The 16718-nt window shown below is 36.1% G+C and overlaps 2 protein-coding genes across 20 annotated transcripts in view; one reads left to right on the forward strand and one right to left on the reverse strand.

Moving 5' to 3' along the window:
- The window catches only part of LOC129791905 (NADPH:adrenodoxin oxidoreductase, mitochondrial), a 298769-nt gene that overhangs the window by 63673 nt on the left and 218378 nt on the right, over positions 1–16718 (forward strand). The window lies entirely within an intron of this gene.
- Positions 1–16718, reverse strand: part of LOC129791779 (protein still life, isoform SIF type 1-like) — an 84508-nt gene that overhangs the window by 6045 nt on the left and 61745 nt on the right. For 6 of the 19 annotated variants that reach the window (XM_055830223.1, XM_055830229.1, XM_055830226.1 and 3 more), the window contains 17 exons: positions 14782–15061; positions 14548–14679; positions 14299–14481; positions 12979–13179; positions 11990–12217; positions 11695–11881; positions 9599–9865; positions 9337–9443; positions 7443–7607; positions 7112–7306; positions 6914–7022; positions 5938–6117; positions 4179–4316; positions 3739–4099; positions 3500–3668; positions 3258–3435; positions 1096–3114 (listed from right to left, as the gene is read on the reverse strand). In XM_055830223.1, coding sequence (XP_055686198.1) covers positions 1571–3114; positions 3258–3435; positions 3500–3668; positions 3739–4099; positions 4179–4316; positions 5938–6117; positions 6914–7022; positions 7112–7306; positions 7443–7607; positions 9337–9443; positions 9599–9865; positions 11695–11881; positions 11990–12217; positions 12979–13179; positions 14299–14481; positions 14548–14679; positions 14782–15061 — 4624 coding nt within the window. In that variant the 3' untranslated portion in view covers positions 1096–1570. Of the gene's footprint in view, positions 1–1095; positions 3115–3257; positions 3436–3499; positions 3669–3738; positions 4100–4178; positions 4317–5937; positions 6118–6913; positions 7023–7111; positions 7307–7442; positions 7608–9336; positions 9444–9598; positions 9866–11694; positions 11882–11989; positions 12218–12978; positions 13180–14298; positions 14482–14547; positions 14680–14781; positions 15062–16718 lie in introns of those variants that run through there. The other 13 variants (XM_055830233.1, XM_055830242.1, XM_055830241.1 and 10 more) reach the window with 7 other exon arrangements.

Consider the following 16718-nt stretch of genomic DNA (forward strand, 5'->3'; position numbering starts at 1 on the left):
AATTATGAAAAAAAGATTGATGAATTTGCAAAGGATAGATGGTGAATCTATTACATTATTCAAGTGCATCTTTCCAACAATTTTTATCTCGATAATACGATTCTAATATTTTGATTATTTTTCTGCTCACATTTAATATCTATTTGTTCTAAAATTTTTCGGTATTTGTTGTTTTTTAATATCATCTCTATCGTATTTTTTTTTTGGTAGTAAGACTTCAACGGTCAAGATAGACAGTAAATTCTTTCGTAGTGATTATAAATATTTATAATATATTATTTATTTTATATTTTGTAAAGTATTTTTAATATAATTTTATTTGCTAAATTTTAACTCATCCTCTCAATGATTTTGAGATGTAATTAACAATATTTTCATATACCTGTATAATCTACGTTGTTTTATCATTTTCTTTCTTTCTGTATGTAGGTATGATTTTTCCGCGATCAATAAAATTTAACTTTTGATTTATTATTTTGATTTAATCTTTTGACGAAACGAATACTCTTTTTGATAAAACAACAAGTTTCAATCCCTAATATATCGTTATCTTTTCATTGAAAGTCAACGAACAAATAAATCTTTAAAAGTTAAATAACTTTTTTTCTTTATTAAGTGATTTTGTTTTGTATATTATATTTATTTATTTTCTGTATATTAGAAGACATCTGTTTGTAACACGTGAGAAGGTATTTTTTTTATTCATTTTTTCCAGGTTATTTTATCTTTCCTATTTTTTGTAAAAGTGAAACAACAAGTGAGAAAGATACATCAAGAGATTCCCAGAATGCTGCCAAAATGATATATTTTCGTTTTTTTTAAAGAAAATTCAGAGATTTTTAATTACAGTCGTGCTCTCGTGGTAGGACCGTCGTCAAAATGACTTCTCCGCGGTAAAACGACTTCAGAATGAAGTATTTTGCCTTCGCAGTGGGACTATTAGTACTATTGGAAAGGTAAGATACTAATTGTCCCACTGCGAAGGCAAAATTCCTCATTCTGAAGCCGTTTTACCGCGGAGAAGTCATTTTGACGACGGTCCTACCACGAGAGCACGACTGTACTCAATAAATATTTAAGAATCAATTTCTCTTTATGAGCTTTTTTTAACCTTTGAAATGAAAAAAAAAAATAGGAGAACTTCACTTTAAATAAATTAGCAAAATGCGTAAATCACGTAAGCTGGAAGACGGAGCTAAGACCGCTAAGACGTAAGCAACCTAAATGTTTTAAAATAGTAAACTAAAACTGAATATTTTCAATTTTGAAAATCTCATTGAGCGTAAAGTAGAAATGAGTCATATATGATAGCAAACTGGGGACATCTTTTGTATGCAATTGCTCATCAATTGCTAAAGATACTTGAGTATAGTTAATAGGTATATTAGCTATATAGAATACGAGAGTTTGATTAGGAGATTCCCGAAGAGGTACTCGGTTACACGTGAATTTCGTACGCATCATTGCAATCAATACATACCCCGTCGCGCTCAAAGGAGCCACCTGGGGATGCGGACTTACTCCGTGTTATCTTCTTCCGCGTGCGACTCTGACGCACGCGGGACTTATGCTAGGAAATTCGGCGACTTTGCAGCAAGCAATCTACGCACGTAGGATGCCTGATGGCACGCGTGAGAGACTCATTGGAGTACTTGAGGCGCGGACTTGTCTTTTCGCGATACCAGTCGTCCCCGTACCGTTCTGGCGATCTTTCATACCGACGCGGTGCCGTCACAATTATAGGCTGATTCTGGCGCGATTTGTAACAATCAAAACTGTGACAGCCGTAGTCAAAGTATGGCATCTCGAAGCTGTTCGCCATTGACGCAGAGGCGCTCAGACTTCGACCACTGTACATAGGATCGTACTCAACGGAGTCAAAGCTTGTACGAATTGAAGCGGATTCACTCAGGCTACGCATTCGTTGTTGCTTGTAGTAGTCTGGTGAACGAGAATCTGGCGATCGTGATGTACTGCGTTTTCGTGCCAGTAAACGGTTCTGCCGTTCGATCTCACGACTCCTCAGGTTGGCATATTCGCGATCCGACTCTGAGGAGTAGTAGCGGTCGAAGGCTGCCCGTGGGTACGGGGCGTCTGGCAGGTGTGGGCTTGAACGGTCTGGAGAGCGTGCATCGAAACTACTACCTGGACTTAGGCTTTTACACGGTAGCCCATCGAGTGCACGTAGATCTTTAGGGCTGAGAGATCGTTTGAGAATTGAGGAAGATTTCGGTGTGGTGTCCCCACCTGTTACTGCTTTAGAACTATGAGAACGCTTCAAAATCCCACCACCTTCGGGTCTAGGACTCATATCTATGCTTGAACTATCGCGACTTAGGCTTCTCTTCATCGGAGGACTACGCACCATACGAGGGGATTTTATTTTAATAATTTTAACAGGACTACTACCAGTTGATTTGGCCTTATCTGGTGGACACTGAAGGTCATGTTTGGAATTACGTAAAATTGTCTTTGGGGTTCCATCATTTGATTTCTTACGTTCTACCGGAGATTTTTGCGATGTATTCGCATTAGAACTTTTCTTCTTAGGCGTACCGGTACTTTTACTCTTTGGCCCTTCATCTTCAGTACTCTCACGTGGCGTATCACTCTCTTCCGAGGTCATTTTTCGTATTGGCTTGGGAAAGGGTTCTTGACGCGCCGCTGCATCACTCTGAGAGCACTCCATATGAGTCTCCTTGAGGTTGGCCATGTATTTTGCAATGTCACACGTGTCTGCTGAATCGAAACTGTCTATCTCGAGACCGCTCAAGTGCTTATCTACCATTTTATGCTCCCCATTCGTTTCGGGGAATAATTCAATAATATCTATCTCTTTGCTGGGCGATGTGCCATCCTTCTTACCTAGATCCTTCATGAGAACCGGCTGATACGTTGACGGTGCATGGGAAGACTGGATCAGGCGAGCCTGACTACCTGTACTACCCACAGACAGGGTCGATGTTGTGCTCAGTGTGAGGTGGTTGGGTGTCCGTCCTAGGGTTGCCTTTCCCTTCACTGTACCATGCTGGGAGTCATCTTCGCCTTCACTCTTTATACCTGGATCGTGACGATCTAACTCGCTGGTGGTGCGCTTAGGAACTGGAGGTGGATCTAAGGTGGAAAAAATTCATTCTTAGTTGGAGTTAATTTTTAAATCAGATCAGGAGAATAATTTTTACTAGAAATTTGTTAAACTTGTTTGACTTTGTTAACCAACAGACTTATTCAAATAAATCTTATAAAAGACAACTAACCAGCAGCATCACCCACAGTTTTACTCCGACTACGAAAAGTTGTTTGTGGTTGCGGAATGTCATCACAATCCTGACTGCTCATAAGATTGTCGTAATCCAAGTTACCTGCTGAATGACGTTGTGATGTCTTGGATTTCTTCATCTTTCCCAACGTCTGCGATCCTTGAATAATGGTGATCTGGTATGGAAGCAACAATTGTTGGTTTGAATTCTTAATGATTTCTATCTTTTCCCTAACTTACAGTTTGTTTTGGCCTCTCGAGCGTTTGTGAGTTTCCTCCCGAATGACCAGATAGCCCAGCAACGGATGTAAGGCTTCCTAGTCCCTTCATTGGTATTGACATATTACGCACACTCTCCCTAATAATTTGACGAATGGTTTTGAGGAAGGCGTTCCTAAAGTCAGCCGTACTAAAATGCAAAGAAAAAAAGTTAGAGTCTGCTGAGGAAACGACGACAACGGAATCAAATTCAGATTTACCTGTTCGAGAGTACGTAGACTTTTTCAGAGCGTCTTTGGAGTTGTGACCTGAGATGAATGAGTTCCCAGAGGAAGTGCGAATCCATGTCTTTCGCTGACGAGGCTCGCACTTGAACCTCCGTAACTGGGATGAGAACCTGATACCGGATGATTTCAACCTCGTTGGGTGTATTCTTACTCGACACACCCATTAGTTTCTTCTTCTGTCGCAGACGTTCTTTGCACAGGAATACCACAGCAGATTTGAATACAAAGCACATGGCATGCAATTCGAGACCCTTCTTGATTTTTCCCAGGAAGTCCGATATGTTGAGCCACTCCACGCCGCCGTAGTACAGCAGATCACCTAAATGGTAGAAAACTTCTCAGAATTATTCACCACCGAACTGTTCGGCAAAGAGTCCACAACAGCACACGCATTTCATGGACAGTGGGAATACCTGGACTGAGGTCGATGGGCTGCTTGCAGGATTTCTGATGTTGCCGGAATAAGTGGTCAAAGATAGCGCCATACTCCTCGTGAATTCGTTGCATTTCATTTATGTGCTCAGCCACCTTCTCCATGCCCTTTAGTGCCTCTGCAAAAACCCCAAAAATAAATTAGATTTATTTTTCATTTACATTAAGCTTAAATAAGTATTTTACAAATATTTGAAAGTAATGAAAACAAAATGATGGTAATTTGCACTGCCTCACTGCCTCTCTGGCGGTGTAATTTGTTAAAAAAAAATAATATTTGTTAATGTGTTAAAAGACGTTGGTAAATACTAAAACGTTTCATAAAAAAATACCTGTTAAAAAGAATTTATTGATGAAATAGAGACAAGAATTAAAATTAAATTCTACTAAATATTTGATAAATTTGAGCAATGTTAAACCAACTTTTACCAAATATTTGGTTATTATTTACCAACAAGTTTTTCTATGAGCAAATTACAAGCCAACATTCATGTTTCTTTTATTAATAAAAATAATTTAAAGTTATATTTTAAGCTTTTCACAAGGGGGGTTTATCTAAACGAAAATCTTCGAATTATTCGTCAAAATTCGGTATATTTGTTAAGTTCAAAAATAAATAGAATTTGTTAAAAACATTCAAACTATTCGTCAAGATTCGAATTATTTGTCGTAATTAGAACTATTCGTCAAGATTAGAATTAAGGGATGGTCACGTTATTTTGGAAACTCGGGGACTTTTAAGAGCGATTTTCAAGCCAATTTTTAAACCAAAATTTTGAAATCTGCTTGCACTCTTGTTAAATGGCCAAATACTGATAAGAATTCAGTATTTTTGATTTAGAAAATAAATTTTTGTGCTCAAAAAATTTATTTGAAATTCTCACATTTTGGCCATTTTGTTCCTGTAGAGTTTCCAAAATAACGTGACCATCCCTTATTTGCTAAGAAGACTCGAATAATTCGTCAAAATAATGATTTTTTTTCAAGAAGATTCTAAGTCTTCAATGCTTTTATTCGGATTATTTGTCAACAGTCTGATTATTCGTCAAGATTCGGACGATTCGCTAAAGTATTTGAAATATTCGCCAGATAAATACCCCTTGGCTTTTTAATAACTTTTAAAACAAAAGAAAAAAATTCTGAGCATTTAAACGAAATGATAAATTCAATTTAAAAAAAGTTTAATGCTCATTAAGTGAGTCAGATCGATAAAATAAATTAAATTTTCATCTCTGTCTATATTTATGTGTTGAAAGTACTAATATTTCAATTAATTTAAATTAAAAAAAAGACCTATCATTATTATATAATTTCGTTCAATAAATCAACCACATCGCGGATGCTATTGAGAACGCGTATATTTGCAATTAATTTTAAAAATTCGATTGCGCTATTCACGAGTGTGAGAAAAAATACATAATTCAGTAAAAATTGCATGACAATAAAATTTTTTGAAAGTTCCAATTAAATATTCGGCAAAATAAAATTTTCGCTTTTGGCACTCAATAAAACACCCCCCCCCCCATTTCGCCTTGTTCACTTCGTGAATTTCACATAGAATTTGATTAAATAATTTGCGAATGGAATTTCAATGAGAGACATTGTATTAATTTGGACAATTGCTCAAAATTTCCTTGTGCAATCCCCCATTCAGGCACCGAGTGTGTGTGCAAATGAAAAACAATGGCTGGCCCCGGGTTTGTTCTGTGCGAAAAGTCGACAAGAGAAGTACCCACTCACCAACTAAATGTAAATGTTCTTCTGCATTTGGATCAGATAAATTTCGCAGCTGCTGCAACAGAAGTGGATACTTGAGAATTCGCTGGATGGGTTTAATCAGGAAGGACTCCAGTGTGCTGCTGTGCTGCTGCTTGGGATTCCGGGCTGCCAGGAATTCCTGGAGTGCCTGATTTCCCTCATCTGTGCGCATTGGAGAAAGTTGAAACGCATTGCAAATTTACAGAAGCTCATCAACATTAATTTATCCTTCCCCATCTATCGCATTTTCAAATTGAAAAGCAGAAAAAGGGGTATGTTCTTTTTCCTTAAAAGCACTGTTATAAATCTTGTGATGGTAAATGGTTAATTATTGGTAAATACAACATTTGATAAGATTTATTTTAATAAGAATTTGATTGACTTTTAAGTACTGATTATTTTGCTAAAAATGTAGATTTTAAAAGTTTTTTAACAAAAGAATAAAATTTTAATTGAAGTTTTTAACTTTTTTGTATTTGGCGCCTCCATCTTAGCATAGATTAATCATATTTTATTTTTTAAGAAAAGCCTCTAACTCTTTGAGCTTTCTTCTGCAATGGAGTAGCCTGATAGTCACCAGGCGTCTCCACTTTTGCCTCAAAATTAAACTGAATTCAAACAGTATTCCTTAAATTTACTTAAAATGTAAAATCATCATAAAAATTACTTCCTTTTAGACCTCATTTACCATCCTTTTTGATTATGAATTATATTCACTTAAACCTCTTCATTAATTTAGAAAACTTTACTAAAATATAACTAACAAAACAAATAATTCAAATTTAATAAAGTTAAACTATCTGCTACATTTCAAACTTTTAGATATACATATATAAATTTCACATCATTTTGAAATGTGCATGATTAAAAATTTACCATTTCTTTTACCACTCTATCTCATTTTCATTTCTTACAGTGCAATTTAGGTGGAATTTAGAGAAATATTGTGAATACTTACTGGGATGCAGCACTTTTTGAGCTTTGCTGTGACTCGCACAGAATGATGAGTATAATTTGAAATGATTAACGTAATACAGGAAAGCTGAACCAATTGAAAAGAGAACATTCTGCCGAGAGGGAGGTGACATGAAATTGCAATTAGTGTCAACAATGGCATGAATAAACATTTTGAAATGCAAGCAGTAATGGTGCGTACCTTAAACTGACAAGGTTGATCGAATTTATGAAAATCTGGCTCCAGCTCCAGGGCTTCCTCCAGATTTTGCAAAAATTGACGCTGAAATGCAACAATCTCCTGAATATTCCCAAAAAGTGCAGCAATTTCGGCATTTGAGAGGAATGTTTCACGCTTCAGCGGCTCCAAATAGTATTCGAGTAAATTATTTAAATGCTGCAAAAAAAGATTTGAAATTGTGTCGCATATGTTTGCATAAATTTATCATATTTCGTGTTATGTAATACTTTATATAATTTTATTATTATAGTTAAAAAATGATGTATGATAGCATATTTTCCGGTACACCAACCTTAACATAAGTCTTTTCCGTATCGACTAGTTCTAGTATCACTTTTCTCAATTTTTCCGCATCGCTCAGCTGTCGCGATGGCGCCAACCCAGCAATGGAAGAGGAAACTGATCCCGTCGGACTCGATTTTCTCGTCTCCTGGGGTGAACGACAGAAGCCCGTAATCTAATTATTTCGAGGAAGAAGAGACATTCTCAGAAATTCAATTGAGAGAAAAGTGGTCTCTTCCGACGTGCAAAAGATGCACCAGATGAGCGGATTTAGTGACAATCCAATAGACAGGAAGATTATTGTGTACACATTCGCCGCCCTCCATTCCATTGCCAAATGGAATAGATAGCATTTTTTTTTGTAAAATATTTCTACATTTTTTTTGTCATCCTAATTTGACAAAGTTTTTCCTTACATCTGTCTATTTGTTTGTCACATTTCCTGCTTTTCAAACTGAAATTTAAAGCAGTTTTCATGAGACCAAGCATAAAAGCACAAAAGCACATTTTCCAGCAGTATGGCTTTTATAACTGTTTATGTTACTAATTAAATATTTGAATTTACAATTCAACTTTCAACATGAAATGCCAACTACCGAAAGTTACCTCCAGAGAGAGAGAGAGGATATACCGTATTTGAGAGTAACTTTGTAACTTATACCTTTTATTTGATTTAACTTTAATCATTGTTATGAATTAAGAAAAACAACAAGACGAACAAGACTCATTTCCTTAAGTTGAATGACTAAAAAGCCAAAATAGGCCACTAAAAATTATTTAGGAAATTACCTATTTTTGATTTTTTTTGGTTTGAAATTTGATTAAATAATAGAATTTGTTTTAAGGTAATCTTTAAATTGGAAAGTTTTCCTATTGTTGAATTTAAATCAATTAATAATGAGTGATTAGAGAAATTCATTTGTTATACAGCTTTTTCAAAATTTTTAATAAATTATTGCTCCGAGAGCTTCAGCTAAATTGTAAAAAATATAAATGTTTTTTTTTAATAATGTAGGATCTTGCATAATTCAAATAATTAAAACATGCAGACATGAGACAAAATAGGTTATTTATTCTGGAGCTGAATATTTCTAGAAAAACTGACCCAAATGGTCATAGAACCATCGAATTAATCTATTAATATCTTCATCGGATCATCTATAAAATAGTTAAAATAAAAATAAACAAGACGAATGTTGAATTCTTCATACATACATATATCATTAAAAATTTATTCTTGCATTAGCATTTTTTCTATTTCCAAAGTTATTTTCTTCATGGTTATTAAAAGTTAAGAATTTATAAAAGCAACAATGTACATAAAACTTCATTGCAAAGTTACTCCTATTTACGGTACACTGCAAATGTGCTTATTTCTAATTAATCAAAACAAAAAATATGATTTCTACACGACTAATCTAAATCGTTTAACTCGATTAAGTTTCAAGAAGAAGAAATAAATTTGCAAAGCAATATCATTTTGTACCAAACGAGCTCGATACTTTACTGTGAAATGTTCTTCTTGTTTTTCTTTATGTCTACATTTTACTATAAATAGCTTTTAATTGAAGTTTAGCTTTTGAAATATTAGTATAAACTCATTGAACTAAAGGAAAAGGGAGAAATTGAAGTTTGAAAGTTCTCCAAAATGGCAATTGCGAAGCATTTTACCCACTTTGGAGTACTTTCCGAGATGGAAACACTAATAAAAGTTTCCACCACTCTGCGAAAGGGGGGGTGGGGGAACGGAAAGTTCCATTCCTGGGAGCTTTACATGCGATTTAATCATCAAAATGAATCAAGTCTTTGGTGAAAACATGCAATTTTTGCCCACACGGGAGAGGTAAGTGGTATACAGGTAGTACCCTCCGCGGTGGGAATCAATTAGTATAATTGATATTTACTTGTTCGGCCGTTTTAAGCAGATTCTCTATCTCGAAGCTATTATTCCGTCCCTGCTTTTGCCCGCCTGCCTGTGAATCCATCCCTGACGACGTCGCATATTCTGGTTCTGTGCCGTGGGTGGTTTTTATGGCGGAAGAGACAAAGTGGAAAATCAATTTGAAATTTTCTCTCCCACAAAAAGGGGGGTGGCGAGAAGGGCGGGGGTGGAGAATTGAGGGAAATAGTAGGTTAGTGTTATGTTGGAACTAAAATAGTACTCACTCCAGCCAGGAGCTGGAACAATCAGTCCGGAAATCATCTCTTCGCTCATGATGGGCGGATCTGATGGTGGTGGCGGGCAAACGAGGGAGTCAATCATGTCGTCGGTAACGCGCATTATCCCCGCCAAATCTGGTGGTTCTGTCCTAGAGGATCTCATCATCATGCACAAAGCTTGCTCCTCCTGCAGCACACTCTCGAGGTACATCATGTCCAAGTCCGATACGATGGCACCATTGATAACCATTATCTCGTCACCCTTTATTAACCCTGTTAGCAAGAGTGACAAGGGTGTGTATATCAATTATAATGGAATTAATGACTTTATTCTCTAAAGAGCGTAAAGATTTATCTTATGAAATACATCCAGAAAGGCCATGTCTGAAGAAATGAATAAAACGAGACGAAATATTTATCTTAATTTTTGACACCCTATTGTTGCTTATCTTGTGTTATGTACGCTATACATACATATTTTGATACCTTTTTAGCAATTTAAAGGCAAACATTTTGTACTACTATGCGATGGAGACGCCTGGTGTTTAGAAATAACCAGGCGTCTCCATCACAATAAAAAATCCCTTTTCCTACATTGAGAAATTCAATATCCCTAATTTTACAGTTGGATAAAAAATGATTGAAAGTGAGTAAAGTTTACTTTAACATATTCCCTTGGGGGATGGCTTTTAAAGAGACTCATAGAACCTCATTTCAACCTCCATCGATACACACACACATCCCACCGAATGAGGCAAACAATAAATTCCTCTATCCATACCCTGAGGTTGACTTTGGCGAGCTAGTGAGACATGTTGGGATATTGGAGGTATACATATATAATGGTGCAAAATATTTTGCAAGAGAGAGCTCCTTCAGAGCGGAAGTATCGGAGATAGCAGTATATCAAGTTCCACACTGCGAAAATTTCCGGAGTCATGTGAAATTTATTCTGCAAGCAAAACACAAAGAGATTGCTTTTGGCACTCACATAAATGCAAATATTTGACGGAAGCTTCGGCACACTAAATGGCTCCTAATCTTTACTCTTTCAATCCCAAAAACGACGCTTCAAATTTATATACATACATATTGTAGGTATGTATGTATATCTCCTGAATATTTAGTCAGGAGATTCCATGCAAAAACGAGAGCTTTTAGAGCTTTTAGAGAGCATACATTTCATTTGAGTTTTCATGATGGAATTTACGTTTAAAATATGCTTGAGGTTTTTCTTTTAGAGTTTTATTTGTAAAAAAAAATACCTAAGAAAATGTGAAAGGAGTTTACGGGTGTTTGTATGAGAAAACTCTTAATTTGAGGAAAAATCGAGATACACTAACATCGGGTAAAGAATAATTGTTTATATGTTTTATTTTTTTATGTTTGTTAATTGTTTATCCCCTAGGACGACTGTATTTACAAAATAGATTGTTTATACAATATTTAATTCAATTTATTAATTAAAAAAACTAAATAAGAAACAGCCAAAGAGATCAACTGAGAACCTTGGCAAGGATTCACCTAAAAAGCTCTACAAAAAATTTGTGGGAAAATGTTTCAGAAATATGAGAACGGGACTTTAATCTAAAGCTCTGACCGTTCTAAAATACAAATTTTATTCTCAATGCAAATGCGTTGATCCCCCAATTTCACGTTTTCATGGGAAAATAATCAAAAATTTCCATTTTTATAGAAACTTATTGCTCTTGTGTTAAATTTTTAGTGCTCTCGGATAAAAAGCAAAAGCGGAAAATGCAAAATATACTTCATCATATTCCGGAAAATTTGCATATGGCTATGCGAACTCGGTTAAAATTCATTTTAAACGCAAAGTGTGGGGGTGTATGAAGTCGATTCTGCACAAAATTTTGGTATATACGATGTGCTTTTTCAGTTTCACATCCAAGAGATAAATGATAAGAAAATAGTATTTTTAGTGGACCCAGCACTGGCAAGTTTGTAGCTCTGTAAATGGGTTTTTGTAAATTGCACTGTGTGGATCACCATTTGGGGGATTTAGAGGGCTCTGTGGTACTGTGAATATTTACTTTTGGGGATGGTGGTTCAAATTGATGGACATTGTGGGTGAATTGACTTACCATTTTGCATTGCCACGCTCTTTTCCTCAACGCGACTCACGTAGCAGCAAAGCTCATCCTGTCGATCGGCATTCTCAATGAGTTCCGCTTCCACCGAGAAGCCCCACATTTGCTCCAATGTTGTCCGCTGTAGTTCAACTTGATACAAAATTTTCGCACAAACTTCCACCACTTCGTGTGTGTGGAGCTGCAAAAATAAAAGGTGCGTAGATTTGAATTTCACGTAATCCATCCATTCGAGGTATTTGTAATTGTCGGGGGTGGCTAAAAGGGGTTGTAAAAAAAATAAACTCACATAAGTGTCAATTAGGTCGTTTCTATGAGGCACAAAGTAGTTATGATCCTCCATATCTCGTCTCTTTTTGACCCGTATAAAGTGCTCCATGGGATTGAGGTTCTTCCTTGCACACGCACTAGCGAGGAATTCCTCCACGGACATGGCATCCCTCAGATGGACTGTTGTGTAGTTGTTGTCCGGCAATGAGATTTTGTATGTTTTGTCCGGGTCATCGCGTGAGCCCATCTGAAAGTAACATGGGGCGAGTTTGTGGATGAATTTTTGGGGGTATAACGTACCCGTATAACGTATAAATAAATATTCAACCCCGTACGTGTAATTAAATTACACACAGTTTGGGGTGGAATATTGAAAAACATTGCCGCATCCTCTGGAGAGAAAGTTAATTGGTTGTTGTGTGGATTTTGTGATTTTATTTTATAAACATCGTGTGCAAAATTTTAGAGCGATAGAATAGATTTTTTTGTACGTCAAGCGGGTTTTCTGGAATTGTGTCGTTTTTGTATGAGAAAATTTCACACAAAAGCTTACACACAGGGAGCTTTCCCACAACGAATGATACATAGTCATAAAAAATGAATTAGGGGAGAATTGTCTAATTTAGACCCTTTGCACGATATTTAATTTAATTTATTGTTTTTTATTATTGAATTCCGCACAAAAACATATCCATATTATAAATATTTATAACTCTTTTATAGATGAATTTTCTTCTTAGTAATTGATTAAAATTCAACAGGAAAATTGAATTTTTCCATCATTTTAAAAATGTCAATATCTAACTTCAAGAATTAGTTATTAATTATTATTAGTTTAGGGACTTTATTAGTTTTGTAGAAACTCAAAGTTTTGCAATGACGTTCCAAAGAAAATTCAATGAGATAAAACTTTTTTCTGCCTAAGTAAAAAAAAATGTAAAATGTTCAAATTGAAAATTGAGAAAGAAAAAAGAATGAAAAGAAAATTCTGCAAATGTGAATCCTTACCTGCATTGAACGTCGACTGGAGCTGCTGTTTGAGCGCGAAAGAAGTGGAGCTCGACGCTTTGTGGCACCTCGTCCGGCTAAGAGATTGTTGAGAAGCGATGGGGAACGAGCACAGATGAATGCATGGAAAGATGATACCGTAAAGACACCCAACTTATTGAGGGTGTTCTTCGTTGGTCGTGACACGTGAGTTAGGAGAGACTGCAAAGAAAAATGAGGGAGGGTGGTTTGTTCTCTTAGGTCATTGTTTTCCATCTTGTGAAAATATAATATCCTCCCGGGGGGAGGTCAGTGGTTTTTACGGTGTTTTGATCACAAAAGGTGTAGAAATTGTAATGCGATTGTGTCGAGTGTCCTACCCGGAAGGAAATTAGGATTCTCCTCTTGACAATAGCTCTACCAAAGGGTTCAAAGAAACGCTATATAATGAACCTGTTGTGATGCTTTGTCTTCCTCAAACTCTGAGTTAATGCATGAGACGTACGGAAAATATCTACCGGAAAATATACAATACATATTGCCTGTATATATATCAATTTTCCATGAATAAAGGAAAATATAATATGGAAACATTATTTATATCAGGTAGAATAAATTAAAATAAAATTAGTTCACTGGAATATTAATAAACCTTATCAAATGATGCGTAATTTACATTTATTATTAATGCATGATTATTTCGATAGAAATTTGCGAAGTATTTTTTTTTGGTGGGAAAATTATTAATAATTTCAAGAATTTCATAGAATTGCGATTATCTATTGAAAATATCCATTACATGGACTAAAATATGTTTATAAATTAAACATTCAATAGAGAGATAATCTTTGTTTAATGTTGTACACAGCTAATTTAACATAAATCTGATGCTCTCAGCATTAAAATACACCTATCTCAGTGATTTGTAATTAAATAACTTGTATATTTTGGCAAAAGCATAATACAATGGGCATGCTTCTCTAAAATATAAATTCTCTCGCATTTATGCATTTTGGTCAATTGATCGGGAACAATGGTGTTTCTGCATTATATGTGGGCGGAAGGTGTGAGAGCAATTAGGATGGTGGAGCAAAAATTTGAATTATAGAGGAACAATACGGGTGCTTTGAATGCATCTCTCTTCGTTTAAATCCTTGCTAGTTGTTCTGCAGGAAATGGATCTTCGTCTCTTTATATACCTTTATGTGTGACGTTGGACAAAGTAATACTGTTACGCTTTTGTATTATGTACCTATATAGCGCGCAGTAAATGTAGGTATAACTGTGTGGGCGTTTGATCATCCATAGGGGTGAAGGGAGAATTTAACTAACGACACTCACCTTTGGATTCGGAAGCTCACCACTCTGCAGGGAGGCCATGTAGCACCTCAGGCGGAATTGTTCACAATGCAGGCGCTCCAAATTCTCCTCCCACTGCAGTATCTGCGTTTGAATTTGATGGCGTGTGTCTTGATCCGTAACTACACTCTGCTGCAGCTCAGCCATGTGCTTCAATTTGTGATCCTGCCAAGGGGATAAGTTAATTAGTGCTGGAGTCACTATAGGAGGGATGTCAGGTGGTCGTCGTACCGATTCAATTGCTTTCTCGAGGCGGAATATTTCCTCTTGGAGCAAATGGAGGGTACCCGTCTTCCCACGATGCCTTGCAAATGCAGCTGCACACGCACTATGAATACTATTGACCCAATTCTCCAACTCAACCTGCCAATACACGGAAGTAAAACCATTTATTTTCCCATCAGTAAGGAGAGATTGTAATTATCGTAGCAATTGGTGACAGCAATGGGATACTATCTGATTTACCTGACACGGAGCTTGAAATAAGTAAGCATCCCCAAATGCAGTACTCAAGCAGAAGATATAGTCTCGCTTTGGATGTTCCGGAATGGGTTGCATGATGGCTCCATCGACAATAATTAGATGCTTCGGAGCTGCCTCGACGGACCTTCCTTCGCGCGAATCGCATGGATAGAAGAGTAGTGTTGTTCCCTTCAGGCACACCCAGTAGCCCTTCCATCCTCGCTTCCTTGCCAATTCAATCTGATGCTTCTTTCGTAATAACCATTTCTTCACAGAAAGGAATCTGTACAGACCGAAAAAACACACAAAAGACATAAGAAAATCCAAAATATGCAAATCCAAAGGAATCAAGTGCCATTCTTGCCATTTCCTTATCCCACTTTCATGCGGAAATTGCATTACATCTCACCCCTACCGAAAGCAAAAGGAGCATAGCCACTCCACTGTGCATAATCAAATTCCATAGCTCACGGCGTTGGTATCTTTTATGAGCGTGAAAATTGCCACAAAAATTTTCATTGCCCCATAAACATCCCAGTGCGAATGCGTGGCTTATTTGCAGAAGACCAAAAAGAGTGTTGCGGGATGTTAGGTACGCCAGAAATTCCCCAATTACGTCCATTCATTTTGCCATTTATTCAAAATTAATTCCACCGCGGGGCAATCAATATATTTTTCATCAATAAAAAAAATATTTCACTAATCCTCTCTCTCTCTCTCTATATATATTTTGGTGAGTTAATAAACGTCAGAAGCACATGCCAAATACACACATTTTCCTGACCATCAGCCTTCGGGGGATGTTCTCTTGTGCAATGTTTGTTTCTCTGCCAATCTCATCAAATTGATGTGAAATGTTTGTTTGAAATGCACATCTAATTAAAATGTATTCTGCGAATTAATAAAAGAGAAAATGCGCTGGCACAGGAAATGGGGTCAGTTGAATATTATTTTCTGCACTTAATTGCATTATTTTGATTGCATTCCTGCAATTCCTGGGAAAACAGGTATAAAAGTTATGAAAACAGGGTGATGATTTTGAGCAATATATGGGGTGTTGTTCAAGTGTAAAATACGCGAGGAAAACAGGAAGAAAAAAAAGTTTTTATTGCACGTTCCATTTTCTATGCCACACTGTTTGTTTCATAATGAAAGTTCCCCCTCCTCTGTATAACACACATATATAGGTTTAATAATGACTGATGTTTTCCATAAAAGTAAACTTTTCCGATGAAGAACTTTCTCTATGCAACCCTTTCGTTTGAGTTTTTCTGCGAGCTTTCGTTTCTATTAGAGCTTTCATCAGGGTTTTTTTTAACAGAAAAAAAAATGAAGAGGAAAGTTTTTTTTTTCAAATTGAATTGGAGCGATGTTTGTATGAAAATTGAAAATCGAAACATCGCTGGATAGCACAGAAGCTATGATCGAATGAAAAAGAAATATTTTAAATTTATTCTGTGATTGTAGGAAAATAACCATAGAAACTGTTTTAATTTACAATTGAGAAAATCAATAAAGTTTAAGAGAATTTCTCAGTGTGTTACAGAGGAAGGTTCAGGGAAGTTGATTACTTATAGATATATCTACACTATCCTCAAAAAGTTTTCAGGCAAGCAAAAATGGGGTATTTTTGAAAGCAAATTTCAAGTGGCTATATCTCCGGTTGGTAAATTTTTGAAAATAGATTAATCCGTTATTTCTTGGCAGCCATTTTGGTAAAGCTAGGTAAAAGCGTTTTATTTTTCACGATTTCACAAATTTTTACTTTGACCTCTTGCATCTCGGCCGCTAGTGCACCGATTTTGACGAATATAGTTTCGTTGGAAAGGTAATTTAATTCCTTTTCAAAATCTGATAAATTTTTGAAAATCGGTCTAGCGGTTCGGTAATTTTATTTATTTGAGCACCTGATGAAGCTTTATAAAATAATGGAAAACTCT

Source organism: Lutzomyia longipalpis, chromosome 3 (genome assembly GCF_024334085.1).
Source record: "Lutzomyia longipalpis isolate SR_M1_2022 chromosome 3, ASM2433408v1".
NCBI lineage: Eukaryota > Metazoa > Arthropoda > Insecta > Diptera > Psychodidae > Lutzomyia > Lutzomyia longipalpis.